The sequence below is a fragment of the Elgaria multicarinata genome, chromosome 2 (genome assembly GCF_023053635.1).
Source record: "Elgaria multicarinata webbii isolate HBS135686 ecotype San Diego chromosome 2, rElgMul1.1.pri, whole genome shotgun sequence".
In the NCBI taxonomy this organism is placed as follows: Eukaryota; Metazoa; Chordata; class Lepidosauria; order Squamata; family Anguidae; genus Elgaria; species Elgaria multicarinata.
Window position 1 is genome coordinate 106,305,718 of NC_086172.1, and position 15,556 is coordinate 106,321,273.

The window sequence follows — 15,556 nt, forward strand, 5'->3', positions numbered from 1 at the left end:
CTGCCTGGTGCCTACACTGTACTGCTTTCGTCGCCAGCTGAAGACCTTTTTATTCTCTCAGTATTTTAACACTTAATTTTAACTTAAATTTAAATTTTACTGTTCTAACTCTATATTTTAATCTCATATCAATTTTGTTGCGTGGTTTTATCCTGGTTGTGCTTTTTATACCGTATTTTGTAATTGCGCTTTTAACATGTTGGTTGTTTTATTATGGTTTTAACTTTTAACAGCTTCAGCTATTGGGCAGTATAAAAATGTAATAAATAAATAAATAAATAATACTGTGGTAGCACTCCCTCTGTCTCTTTCCCAAAGAAGGTTATCCATCAGGGCAACCAAAGCCAATTACATCCCCAAATAAGGCCTGAATCCAGACTGGAATGAATCCCGATAACCAGTTTCATTCAAGAGCACCTGTAGCTGAGACATCACCACTCTCTCAAGCACCTTACTCAAGAATAGGGTGTCTGCAATTCTAGATGTATCAGGTAAGGGAAAACTGCATAGCTACATGTGTCTCTATGAGGCACAATGTGTAATTTGGCTCTAATCCTGCCCCAAGGAAAATCAGGGAATCCATAGCAGAGACCACAAAGCTCATGCAGAACCCATCATTTTAAGGAATGAGTCAAGCCAAAGATTATGTATAATATGCATCTTATTAGAGGTGTTGAATCTCAGGGCTGAAGAGCTAATCCAACCAATCCAAACCTCTCAGATACCCCAGACCTCTCAGATAGCCATGCTTTTTTACCCAGGCTCCACCCCCTTTCCCACGATTACTGATAGTTTTGTGGTTTCATGGGCTTTGGGCAGTTCCCCCCACCCCACCCATCCCCATTCAGAAACACTGAAACACATTTCCTCAGGCTTACTTACTGGCAATAAGAGCTTTAAAATAAAATATGCTGGCATTTTTGGTGATTTGCCCTTGCCCTTTGTGACTCTAACTTTGGCACTTTGGACTTCCAGCCCCACCCAGCCTTGGAATGCAACCTCCCCCTGCCCCCCCAACCCCCCGAGCTCCTCTGAAATTAATTTTGGCCCTTGGGCTGCATTATGTGATTCTGGAATTAAATACCTAGAGGACAGGGATGATCTAATCCATGTGAATTCACTTCTTCACACAGAGACAATGTCCCTCCACCCATCTTCCTGTTTGCCTGCCTGCTTGCCCCCCCCCCTCAAATACACGCACACAGAAGCAGCTGGTTTTAGGGCCTCAGCACAATTGCTCTGAAATGTGGCTGTCAGACAGCAGCTGGACATGTCAGTGACCATTTATTCCTGCCTGCAGAATGCAAACATGGAGGCTTTCTCTATCAGATTAACATTGGCCCTTTCTGGCTTCACTACGTGTATACATTCCGCCGTCCACTAAATAAAATGAGAACATTTTAACTCTGTAACTTTCTAAGAACACAGGGGGATTTTCCCCAAATGAGAGGCACATCCAATGAGCATTTAATTTTTAAAAACAATTTCAACCTTCAGAATGTCAACTTGATAGTATGATTTTTTTACTGGCAAAAATGGTCAGAAACTAAAGCGCCTGACTCTTCCTGTCATCATTGTTGAAGTTCTGTAAGAGTTTTGTTAATCTCTCTCTTTAAAAATATATATGAAAAAATAGGTAGACTGTATACACATTCTGAAATAGAGCTCAATTTCACACCAATAGGACAATTTGCTTTGTATGGATTTTATAAAAAAAAAAAATACAGCTTTCATGCTTTAGAATGGTAGCATACTAGAAAATGGTCACACCTTAACTCTACAGCCACTTCCATGACTATATAATATGAACAGTTCTGGACTCATGGGGAAAAGTGAGAAATGAGAATCACAATACCTGGAAATTCATTCAAACTTTGCTAGATGTGTAAGAACTATGAGCGTGAAATAAATAGAAGTTATGAAGCTTTACAATTACTTGCTTTCGCTTAGGAAGGCTCTGCCCTTTAAGAACACTTTCACAGTGAAAAACCACTGGAATCCAGGACAGCTTGGACAATGTATCACAGAAATCAAATTTGCCCTTCAGTTTTTCAAATCCTTCTGAATATGTATGTTGACAGTTAGTGATTTCCCCCCCATCAGTGTTAGAGGAATAAAACTATTTGGTCAGATTAATGTTACACTGCCTGTAAGCAAATACCATTGCCAGCTCAAGTGACAAACTCACCTTAAAAATCAAATCCTTTTTCCCATAGCGAAGCTCCTTCAGTTGGGCTTGGATCTTTTTTGACTGCAAGCAGAGGATAATACATTAATCTTTTAAGTAATTTATATTTAAAAATCTGCAGAGGAAAAGATATTAAAGTTCAGGCAATAAGAAAGTCTATCCTGAGGTGTTTTTTGGGTCATGGTTGCTGGTTTGTTTGTTTTTTTGTTAAATCATACCTACTGATGAAATGAATAATGTTTGCCGCAGCTACACTAGTGTTTTCTGCAGTAAACATATAAAATGAAGGGAAGGAACTCATCCCTGCACACAGTGTCAGGGCAAACACAGCTGCCACATGAAGTCTGAGGCAGCTGTCAGACTACTGGAGAAGAGTAGATACTTTGGCTTGGATCCTAAGTGAAAAGAAACTCGTACAAGGCGCTTTCCTATCTTCTCTGTTCTCTGGCTTCCTGCCACCCAGAAAAGGCCCTCTGGAAGGACAGGAGACTCTCCTGGACAGGGTAGAATAGGGCATGGGGGTGACTGAGCTGTAGTGCCACCAGGGCAGGATTTAGGCCAGATAAGCACATGGACCCATAAATGCAGTAAAAATTACCACATTTTGAAGAATATAAGGGATACACATTGCTATCTAAAGAGGACACCTACACACACATACACACACACACACTCCATAAAACCATTACATCCGAAGTCTAAAATCATCAAATTGTACCACTGTTGCTGGGAGAGGGGGTGGAATTGATAAAAATTGGGTTGAGCTACCTTTCACAAGCTCTGTTCTGCTCTGTTTCAGATGCAAAATACAAATAGGCAATGTCTCAAAAAGGCTACTGGAAAATAGGTGTTTATAAAATCTCTTTCTGCCTTTTCTCATTGCTGGTCAATTTGGGGGCATTCACCTTCCTGCCCCACCAGCAGGTTCTTGGCTGCTATCTCACCCTGTTCAGGAAGCCCCCCCCCCCACAACCTTCCAGAGAAGCTTTCAGGGGTGGAGATGGGATGGGGAAGAGGAAATGGTCTTTGTGAAAACGTCAAGCCAATCGCAATAATTGGCATCCAAGCCTTTCAGTTTGCATTCTAGTGGGGACAGGGGGTTGGCATACCTACATCAATATAGGCAATCTTGTAATCTCAGAACGATGTGGTTTTCTACCCAAACATTCCATAAAGCATAGATGCAAATGGGTTAGAAAAAGAAATTGTGCTGGCAAGGGCTTATGCTTTTATATTTTTTATCTCTTTACACCTGCAAATCAACATGCAGTGCTGAATAATATGCCAACTACTCACACATTAAGCAAACAGGAGCACAAACATCTTTTGAAATTTTCCTTCCTCGTCAAGATTTATCCATGCAAAGCCAGCAGCGTGGTGGCTTCTTATAATGCAGCAAAAATTCATACATGCAAACACAGCAGTGTGCTGGCTGCTTATAATGTAACCATGTGAAGACTGCTCTATACACCAAGTTGACTGATTGAAGCAGCTTGCTGCCACGCGGTTCCAGCCATGTTCACCGTGCCCACTCCAAAACCCGAAAAAAGCATTTGCAAGCCATGCTGGGTAAAGCTGGTGTTGCCAGGGCCAGAGACAGAGGAAGCCTGATCAGGTGTTCAAATGGTCCTAGAGGGTGCCTGAAGTCACAAAATACTCTAAACTGGCTAACTCTGCAAGTTCTGCTAAAGCACTTAAAGGTAAAATGCTTTGAAGCATTTAAGATGAGCCCATTTAAATCTTTGCACAAGGCAATTTAAATATCCAAGAGGGAAATTATAGAAAGGACTTATTGACAGAAGCCCCTTACCCATCTGGTGCCCCCTAGATGTTTCCATCAGACCTAGCCTGCATGGGCAATGGTCAAGGGTGTTAGGGGATGTAGTACAAAATGCCTAGAAGGCTGGTATAGTAATTGGCTGAGTCAGACCACTTGACCATCTGCTCCATTGAACATAAGAAGTGCTATGCTGGATCAGAACAAGGGTCCATCTAGTCCAGCACTCTGTTCACACAGTGGCCACCAGCCATCGGCCAGGGATGAACAAGCAGGACATGGTGCAACAGCACCCTCCCACCCATATTCCCCAGCAACTGGTGCACACAGGCTTATTTCCTTGAATACTAGAGATAGCACACAACCATCAGGGCTAGTAGCCATTGATATATCCTTTACCTCCAGGAATTTATCCAACTCCCTTTTGAAGCCATCCAGATTGGTGGCCATCACTACATCTTGTGGTAGTGAGCTCCATAATTTAACTATGCGCTGTGTGAAGAAGTACTTCCTTTTATTTGTCCTGGATCTCCTACCAATCAGCTTCATGGGATGACCCCGGGTTCTAGTATTATGAGAGAGGGAGAAAAACGTCTCCCTATACATATTCTCCACACCATGCATGATTTTGTAAACCTCTATCATGTCTCCCTTAAGCCTCCCATTCCAAAAACCGACTAGTTAACTGCTCTGACTAGTTAACTAGGTCTTTCTAAGCACTCCTACATGAGATTGAACATAAATATCTTATGCATGCAGAACCGCCCAGAGAGCTTCGGCTATTGGGTGGTATAAAAATATAATAAATAAATAAATAACATCTACCACTGAGTTATGGCCCCTCACTAAAAATGTAGTAGTAATTATTATTATTATTATTATTATTATTATTATTATTATTATTATTATTTTATTTATTACCCGCCTCTCCCTCTGGATTAAGGTGGGGAACAACAGATATAGTACCAACTTCTATATCCAAACTATGCTGATAAGAAACACGAACTGAACCCTCCAGATTTCAGTGAACTGTTCTGAATCCACAGACTGCCTAGTGGCACGATTCCAGATCGCAGCCACAGATATGAGATGTTTCACTACCAAAGCAACTGAATGCTTTCTGCCTTTAGAACAGAAAAGAATGTTTGTTGATAGCTGCATGGCTATAGATCATTTCCTGCTGGCTTAAAACCCCCAGGAAGCTAGGGTTGACATTTATTAATGAGGACAACTTTGACCATGTCCATGCAGCTATCTGCACTATGCACTGGCCTCATCATGGTTTATTTGTTTGTTTTAAAAAACTACGAAAACTAGAAAGAACAGCAGAAATCTCCCAGCAATCCCCTATAGCTATTTCTCAGATCATTAACTTGCTAATTTTCAGGGTAGCATCACTCATCCTAATTTTGAAACTGATGACAAATTAACGGTGTTCTCATCATTAGAATCACTTTGCTACTTACTTTCAGTTCAATAATACTTAAAGTATAGGGAGTTGAGTGGAACACAGGAAGCTGCCTTTCACCAGGGCAGATGATTTGCTTATGACTTGCCCCTTTTTACATCGCCTGCTACCTGGTCCTTCTAACTGGAGAGGTTAGAGCTTGGGACTTTCCGCTTGCAAAGCATGTGTTCTTCCATTAAGCTGCAATCCCTATGGTCCTAACCTAACAGAAGGCTCTTCCCCATCCTGGTGCCCTCTATATGTTTTGGTCTTTGACTCCCAGCATGCCTGACCAACGTCCATGCTGGCAGGGGCTGATGGAAGTTGAAGTCCAAAACAAATGGAGGGCACAAGGCTGGAGAAGGCTGATATAGTCTCTTATTGTCCACCAAGATGGGATGCAGCTCTCAAAGGGCTAAACTGCACCAAGCAGGATATTCCACTATGAAAGTGGTATGAAAGCGGTATATCGCACTACGATAACTGTATGAAAGCAGTATATAAAAGGCAGGAGCCACACTACTGCTTTATAGTGGTATTAAAGGGCACTGACAACTGTTGGAGGCCATTGACACATACCATATACCACTTCCATAGTGCTATATCCTGCTTGGTGTAGATGTGTCATGGGCCCCAACAGATGTCAGTGCACTTCAATACCACTATAAAGCAATAGTGTGTCCCCTGCCTTTTATACACTGCTTTCATACCGCTTTCGTAATGGAATATCCTGCTTGGTGTAGATGAGCCCAAAGTTTCCCAACAAGTTGTGGGGAGAGATGTCTACTAGCTATCTTACACAAGGTTTCTTAGGTTTCTTAAGTGCATATGCTAGGGAATCAAACCCAAAGCCTCATTTATGCAAAGAATATGCTGGTGAGCTAACAATCAGCTGTCCCTAAACACATTCTCCGATTCAAGCACAGAGGTGTCCAAACCATTTGGCAAGTTAATACTCTGAGTATTTTAACTCATGGTCCAAATTCACTGCCATGTAACTACACCAAAGTTACAAAATTTGTTCCAAATAAGTGGTCAATAAAGAAAGTGCATTTGTTTGTGTCACTGAGATTCTGTATGTATATGTTATAGCAATTTCTTACTTTGTGTTTCAGTGAAGGAACAGCTTCTGTTCTCAGGGAAACCCATAGCCAGGAAGGTTTTGTTTGTTTGTTTAACACATCTTCCTTCTTGCAATATATTTCCCTTGGAAAGATGCTCAGTGAGCAATTCTGGAAAACAGTTTCTCAAACTGCCACTGTAAAGTGAAGATCTATAGGCAATGAATAATCAGGGACTAGGTCATATGGTAAGCATTGGAAAGTCAAATTCCTTGTTTTCCATTTAAATTTAAACTCTTGTGTGAGAAACATTCACTGCTATGCTGCAAATATTAGAATGTATATAAAGAGCATGCAAAAGAAACAGGAAAAAACAGCCATAAAGTCATAGCGAACATGATACACCTAGAGAAGAGAAGCAATGGATGATGATGATGATGATGATGGAAAAAGTAGTAATAGTAATCCCTTCCAGCTATATCAAATGTGAGTATGGAGCAGATTCCTCAAATGCTTGCATGAACACTATGTTCATATTAGAGGAACCAATGTGAGTTTTCCTCTTGAGAAGGGTGTTCATGCCCATTTCCTATTGTGTAATGGCTTTATTGAGGAATGCCTTGAATCAACCACTCTAACTTTGCAGTTTTTACTGTGGTCTATGAAGGCACACATGCTTAGGTTAGAGGAGGGAGGGGACAGTTATGAACAAGCAAAAAAAATTGCCTACTGTGCCAGTTACCTAGCAACACAGGGATGACTCTTCATTGTAGAAAAGTAGGGGGAAATTGCCAAATTGCTTAGGCAAACAGCCACAGAAGACATGAAATTTCAGTTGAAGTATTTTCAGCTCAGCTCTAATTTTATTTAGTAGGATGAGGCAAAAATCATCAGAGTTCAAGGTGCCTGTCCAATGGGCCTGTTTATGCAGGCATATGCTGCATTTAGGGTCCCCACCTCTCAATTTTTCTTGAATGTTAGTTCCATCCTCCCCATCGCCAACATAACAAGCTTCAGTAGCAGCTTGTAAAGAGGCATTGAGCATATCTGAAATGAACAGCCACAAACAGTTTATATTCAATTCATTTTCCAATCCCACCACAAAAGATTTTTTTTTCAAATTCAACACCTGAATTTACACTTCGAATGTAAAATTTACAAGATCTAAGTGAGAATGTGAACATGCTGATGTCTCAATTTGAATGCTCTAAACTGGTTGACCTCTCTTGGGCCTTAGCTAGAGCTAAGGTTTATCCCGGGGTCGTCCCGGGGTCGTCCCTGCCTGCTCCCAGGATATCCTGTGTGTCATTTACATGAACAGGGATGACCCCGGGATGATCCCAGGATAAACCTTAGGTCTAGCTAAGGCCTTGGTTTCTTTGATTTTGTGTAGGCTTCAAATACAGAATCTCACAATGTCAGATACTACTGTAAGTGCCATTGGAAGTTATCTTAAGAAATCCTTTCAGCTAAAATGTCATATAGGTTGACAATCAAATATTGTCAAATATTAAGTACTATTGCTTGCCAACCACAAAATATAATAAAACATTATCTACTAGTGGCTTTCAAAATGCCTTCTAGGGATCGTTAGCTTTTTGAACACTTATCAGGGATTTCTCAATTTAAAAATCACCACTGGCAGGCAAGGTATCCCTCCAAAAACCTTGCTCATGGCTATTGATCTTTCTTTGCAGTACATAGTGACAGGATGTGGGGTATGTTTCTGGCGGGCAATCTCAGTTCATAGTGGGTGACTGAGAGGCCTTAGAGGGTGCTCCATGAACTATGTGCACCCTAGAGAGTGTCCCAGAATCTTTTACAATGTGAAAAGGATCTGTTGTAGATGTAGAAAGGTTCCTTGGCAGAGACGTCAAAGTGGAAAGCGTACCCTGAAGCTAGAAGGTTTGAAATCCACTCACAGAGATAAGAAAATTAAAGATATGTCAAATGATTGAATTAAAATGTTGTTTGGTTTATAATACAGGCAGCACTCTGAGAACACCTAGCACACACATGTGCATTTAGTAAATATCTGGGGAATGAGTTCCATCAAAATTCACAAAGGAGATTTTTGAAAAGAAGTTTTGAAAGCAATTTCATTGCTGCCGTTGGCAAGAACAGTTTAAAAACAACAACAACCTCACACTGTGTTTGAATCCTGAACTTTGAATTTGACAGGCATGTGCAGCTAGAATGTAATGCAAACATTGAAAAATGCTATAGGATTTTATTACTTTTTAAATTTTTAATAGTGGGATAGTAGCAGAAGTAGTGAAATTAGTAGTAGTAATAGTAGTAGTAGCAGCAGTAATAGTAAAAAGAAGAAAAACAGACATATTCCCCAAAACAGCAGGAAAAATGAAGGTTTGGCCTTTAAAACACCATATGGAACCTTTTTCTGGGATGAAAGGATAGCTACTGGTCGCCTAGTACTGTTGTTAGCACAGCATCTATATTCAGCACCACATCAATGGTGTGACGTGTTAAAAAAATGTAAATTAGCAGTTGGTGTACTTAAAGGCATCCTCCCTCACCCCACATACATACATACAAATGTACAAAAGTATAAAAGGAATACACTAAAATAAACTAGCAGTTAATGATATCAAGCAAGATCAGGGAAATCAGAACAGACATAGGGCCTTTCCAGAAAGCATGGAACCCATTTGTAGCGAATGGTTAGAGAGTGTCTTTAAACCATGATTATGTAGCCACCATGTTTAGGAATGGTTCACATGACACCCTAAGCCACCATGTTAAGCTCAAAATGTTTAACCACCGTAGCTTAGTGTGTTGTCTGAACACGGTCAATGACATTCCTTTTTGCATGTGTAATGGGCTTTGGAGAGAGGTGTATTGATTTTTTAAAAATCAAACACAAATATATGCCTGCTTAAAATTTGGTTTACTCCATAAGGTAAACAAGGTTGAATTGTCCTCCACCAATTATTTCTATTGTATTGCATAAGTTTGCTATAAGCGCACTTGGAAGTAATTGCTAATTTAATAATTTGATGTGAACCACATTTGTGTTCAGTGCAATGACAATCATTGTGATGATGACAGTGCTCCTGGAACCTTTCTTGTTTTTTAGCATTATGTCTTGTAATTAATTTCTCGACAATATATTGTGCCAATCTGCATGATCAAGATAAATCATGGTGGCTGATTTAAATTGTGGTATGTATTGGAAACAAGCATGTCAGGCACAATTTCCATAGCCACCATCCAGGTGCAGCTTGTCATGTTGTCTGAATCCAGTTGGCATGGACTGTTGGAGGGGAAAGCAACCCTCCAACAACCCATGGGCTGTTGTAGGATTATTTTGATCATGCTGACTATGTCTTGTTAAGACTTGGGGTGGGAAACATATTCATTCCCCCAAACAAGTTGTATCAAGATACTAGAAGATCAATTTTAGTTCCTTGTTTCATCCTGCAAGCACTTCTTAGCAAAACAACCACCACCTTGAATCATTGATTGCATTAAGGCTCCCATCTCTTCTAGTGTACCAGGCAGAATGCAAGCGCATAATATTGGATAGGTATGTTAAGCTGATCCAGGATGCTTCCACCAAAGTAGTAGTGTGGATGCCAGGTATATTATTGTGGCAGCAGCCATTCTCATTAGTTATATGGTACCAGGATCATGCAAAGCTACAGTAGCAGGACAGGGGATGGCTCATCTGAAATAAACTGTAGCTACCACAGAGAAACACAAACCTAGCTGCTTAAAAGATGGCACCAAGATGTTTGAATGGTGCCTCACTTGCTGCCAATAAGAAACTGCAATCTCCTCCAAATTCCATCTCTGTAGACTTCATGGCCCTGTTCAGAAGACATCTTAAACCATGGTTTTAACCATGGTGAATAAGGCAAAAAGCCTTATTTGTGGTTAAAGCTGTGGTTTAAGGTGTCATCTTAAACCCCATGACTTCAACATCAATTCAGCCATTTTCCCCTCTTCTTCCCTCCTCCAACCTAGTTTTTGTACTGTCTTCCCTAGTTTTAAATTTTGTATACTTTTTAATGTTCACTGTTTTTAACTTTTGTAAACTGCCCAGAGAGCTTCAGCTATGGGGCGGTATATAAATGTAATAAATAAATAAATAAAATAAAGTGATCTGGAGATCTCTAAGCTCATACCATATTTTGTGTCCATTTGAATCAGCCTAATAAATGTATTGTCCTAATAGACATTTTGGATTCTTCTCCACATTTTTTTCTACTTCTCCCCTTTTTAGGATTTCACACTGGCTATGTGATCACACAGCAAATGTATATTTTGGATCTGTGCACAAGTGGCCTCTCAAAACTGTCAATCCTATTTGTGGGTAGAGAAATTGAGGTGGGACAATTTCACCAAATTTCTTTAGGGGGAGGAGAAATTCTCCAGCAATTTCTCACAGGTGGGCATCACTATTGGTGAGGGTTTTGTTTTGCTTTGTTTGCACTGCCTCTGCAAGTGGCAACGGCATCAACTATGCTGGCAGCCTGCCCCTCATTTTGCATTCTCCACAATGCCCCATATACCTAGCATCAGTCCAGGGCATTGAGGGGAGGGAATTCAGCTACACAAACACAAAAATAACGGTCAAGAAAACGTGGAGAAAATTCCAAAAAGTGTCATTTTATTTTCTAGAAGGTAAGAAAAGAAAAATCTTAGGACTTTCCTGAAAATTTTCTTTCACCTTGAAAGATACTTACATTTTCCTGCCTCATCCTCAGGGTGTTTTATAATTTCTTTTGAATATGTTTTGGTGGTGTTTTTGACCTGACCTAATCACTGTGAAGTGGCTGAGAGCACTGTCTATATTTTTTCTTTCTATTACACATTTCACCATTGCTCTACAGTCTCCCAGGCTGCCTCCACTTCCTGATCCGAAAAGATCATATGAGAGGAATAAATGTATGTCTTCTAGGGCTGTGCTCCGCTTTGCTTTGGGTCAGAAGCAGATTGGGGTGCTTCACCTCCCCTTAAGGCGGAGGCGAAGAGGATCGGGGGGCAGCAGAGCATCACGGAGCAGATCGAGATGAAGGTGGATCCTTCGTCTCGATCTGGAGCTCCAAAAGTAAGGTAAGTGAGGGCTTACCTGGCACTGCAGCAGTTCATCTGGCAACGGTGGCTGAGCCAGGTAAGGGGGCAGAGGGGAGAGGGGCTTACCTGCCTCTGTCGCGGTCCGGCGGCGGCTTCAACTGAGGCTGAGGCTCAAACCGGAAGACTAGGTCGCAACCACGGCCTGCCCTTCTGCTTTGAGCCTTGGCCTCAGGTGAAGCCACTGCTGGAATGCAACGGATGCAGGTAAGGGGGAGGAGGGGGCCCTTACCTGCCACCGCCACCACCACAGTCTGTGCGGTGATGACAGCAGAGCCAGGTAAGGGGACAGGGGGAAGGGTCTTACCTGCATCCATCCGTGGTCCAGCAGTGGCTTCAACTGAGCCTGAGGACTCAAACCGGAAGACCAGGCCGCAGTTGTGGTCTTCCTGTTTGAGTCCTTGGGCTCAGTTGAAGCCGCCACCAGACTGCGGACAGACGCAGGTATGGGGGGAGGAGAGAGGATTACCTGCCTTACCTGCCGCCACCGCTGCAGAGCTCCGATTCGGATCCAGAGCTCCGCAGCGGAACGGAGTGGACCGTAAGCAGATCGACACGGGGTGGAGCGGGCCTGATCTGCAATTTGCGGATTGGGTGCGGAGTGGATGGGGGGGTGTCTGTGCACAGCCCTAATGTCTTCTGCTGTGTGGGAAGTGCAGGAAGCGAAGGAGGCTGCAGGCTGTCACAGAGATATATTATACAATGAAACACAGGGCATTCACACACTCTCCTCAGTCATCTCATAGGTAAGGTAAGCACAAGAACCCTATACCATGAGAATTTCTGTAAAATTTCTTCTTTGAATTTCTTTTTGAAAGTAAATTCTTTTCTATCAAATTGAATGAGAATGGTTGGAATTTTCATGGGAGAAATCTTCAGTTTCATGGGAGAAACAGGAATTAATTCTGTAAACCACCCAGAGAGCCCTGGCTATGGAAGCGGTATATAAGTGCAATAAATAAATAAATAATAAGACTGGAAAACAAAAAAAACTGGCTCATTTTCCCTCTGCCACAAAAATATAAAATTATGCTTTTAGTAGTACAGTACCTAGCTTTCAAAAACTGCTTTCATATCATATAATTGCTGATTCCAGAAACATCTAGCAGTCATGGGTTCAAAGCAGGATGAGAGCCATACATGACATGGCAGTAGCAGCTTTATGTGTTCACACATGAAACTACCTTAATCATATAAAAATATGGGATGAAGTATTTATAGTTCAGCGCCGGTGGACGAGGGCTGGATATTGGGGGAAATGGCTGGGTGGGATGACATATTTGGAAATTCACTTAGTTCAGAACATAAGCTGAGCTATTGCTAATTTTTTTGGGAGGTATCTCAGGGTATTGTACAAGTTAATCCAATGGGAAGACATAACCTTGGAAAATACTTGAAATAAATAAATGTGGGTGTGGAGAAGATTATCTATCTCTGCTAGAAATGGGCCACTATATGGCACTACAGTGAAAAGGAAGGTCAATACATTTTGCGGCTACCCTAATAATTTGGAAATTCTATACCATCAGTCCAGATAACAGCCAATGGCTCCTGTGCACATGCCACATCCATTTTGCATGGATGTTCCCAACATTTCTTCATTTTAGCTGCTTACTCTCCCAGATTTCCTGAATGCTCTTGTAATTCTTTTTGTGGTGCCCAGATAAAGTTCAGGAGAGCATAGAAGTCTTGTAAGAATGGGTTGGCTTTTGAAATTGAGAATGCTAAGACTGTAGGCCTGTAGCCAGTACTTCTGTCACAACTCAGGTGAGGTCTTTGTCTGCGGGGTCTGCTTTCTATCTATTGAATGGGAGTCTAGGTATGGTAATACTTCTCAGAAATATTTAGAAATATTTTACATAGAAAATCATATTTTACACATGAGAGCTGCTGAAAGTCAAGCTAGGCATGCTATTGGCAGCACATGCGCATATGTGCTAAACTATTGTGCAAGAACCATCCATTAATATGAAGTCTTATTAGCATTTGAAGCACTGCCTGTTGTTGTTGTTGTTGTTGTTGTTGTTGTTGTTGTATTATACTGATCTATTTCATATGGGTTGGATCCAAGATTCAATGCTGGAGACTCCAATGAGGTCATATCCCCAAGAATCTGCCTGTGGAATCCAAAGTGGACCACCACCACGCCCTTACCTGTGCGCCCTCCAGATTTTGTTTGGGGCATTTTTCCAGCATTAAAAAATCCTATGCTAATAGTGAATACCATTAGCATCTCTTGGGAAAATTACATCTGTAATTTGTGTGTTACAGCCATAAAGCACTTACTCCAATGTAAATTGCAGCTGTAAGTGCTTTACAGCTATAATTTATGTAGAAGTAAGCATCACCATTAGCATATTTTGCCTTTTTAAAAGCTGGAAAACTGTTCCATGCAAAATTCAGAGGGTGTGCCAGGGCTGCGGGGAAATCTGGTGAGCCCCAAGCAGCCTGGATTTTCCTGCAGTGCACCCCCCCCCCACACACACACATCCCTCAGGCTGAACGTCAAGGAGTTCACCCATTCTTAACACACACACACACACACACACACACACACACACACACACACACATCCCTCAGGCTGAACGTCAAGGAGTTCACCCATTCTTAACACACACACACACACACACTTTCATCTCAAGGGGAAGCAGAAATTTCCCAGCAGTTTCTGAGAGGTGGGTCTGACCATTAGCAGTAGTTGTAGCACAGCCTCTTTCTTTAGTTTTTTGCACAGCTGCCATTTTGGTGGTATTTTTTGAGCTATTATTACAAGGTGGTCAAGGGTGCTGTTTTTGTTCCTTCTTTCTATCATACACACCTCTATCACTTTGCAGCCTCTCTTGCACAGCCCTTGCATAGCCCATGTTTCTCAAACCGAAAAAGCTCCATGGGGAAGGGGTTACCTCATGACGTCTTGCCCTGGGCTTCAACTGAAGTGTGGGAAGCCCAGGGGCTGCCTGCTAGATGATTGCACAATGAAAATCAGTACGTTCACACACACACACACACACACACACACACACACACACACACACACACACATTCCTCAGCCACCTCATAACTAAGGTAAGTACAAAAAAGAGAAACCCAACCCATGAGAATTCCTCTAAAATTTTGTTCTCGTTTGAAGAATTTTTTGAGAATTGCTCCTTTTCTATCAAGGGGAATGGCAATGGCAGTAAAAGAAAAATGCTGAAGAAATATTTGTGACAACACTAGGGGGAAGGGATCCTCTGGAATGGCTTGTGAGGTTTCACATGGAGGCATAAGGGGCTGCAGTAGGACAGAGAAATTTGGAGAATTTGGTGGTGCTGCCCTGCGCAAGCAGAAATGCCTTCTGCTCAGGCAAGACATCTCTGCATCTGTGCCTCTATTTTTTAATACTTCTTCTCCTTAAAATTTAATCTAAAATTCTTAAGAATCTTTTCAGTAACTCTACAAGTGACTTCAAACCTTCCCCCCCTGCACCCCCACCCTTGGATATATCTTGGGGCCATATTTTCTTTCTCTCTGAATATGTTCAAAATGACTGAATGTGAGAAGACAATTTGGTGCACAGTGTGAACTTAACACCTCCACAGGATTTTTCACTCCTGAAATAAAATTTGTGGCAGGCCTCATTGAGAAGCCATTTGTCCATTGGGCTTGCTGGGGTCAGAGCAGTATAAAATTCTACTCACCTCTTCTGCGTGAATGCCACAAAGTTTGCTTCCCGACAGGAGCTTGTTTTTCAGGCTTTTGTTCTAAGGGAGGGGAAGAAACATGTTTTTTATTATTAACATGTACTAAAATATTAAGAAATCATCTAAATATTTTAGCATGGTATACTAAAATATAATCGTCAGGAAGTCAGTGAGGACAAAAATACATTAAAAATGAAAATAAATATGTAATAGCACAAGACAACTTCTTCATTCAAATTCTGGATGCCTATGGACTTTACATTTAAATTGTCTTTATGAGGACAGGAAAACACACTCATACTT

The 15,556-nt window shown here is 41.5% G+C and overlaps 1 protein-coding gene across 4 annotated transcripts in view; it reads right to left on the bottom strand.

Moving 5' to 3' along the window:
• The window catches only part of LUZP2 (leucine zipper protein 2), a 464,552-nt gene that overhangs the window by 133,360 nt on the left and 315,636 nt on the right, over positions 1 to 15,556 (bottom strand). For 3 of the 4 annotated variants that reach the window (XM_063117349.1, XM_063117346.1, XM_063117347.1), the window contains exons 6-7: positions 15,251 to 15,313; positions 2,189 to 2,251 (exon numbers count right to left, since the gene is read on the bottom strand). In XM_063117349.1, coding sequence (XP_062973419.1) covers positions 2,189 to 2,251; positions 15,251 to 15,313 — 126 coding nt within the window. The remainder of the gene's footprint in view (positions 1 to 2,188; positions 2,252 to 15,250; positions 15,314 to 15,556) is intronic. The other variant, XM_063117348.1, reaches the window with a different exon arrangement.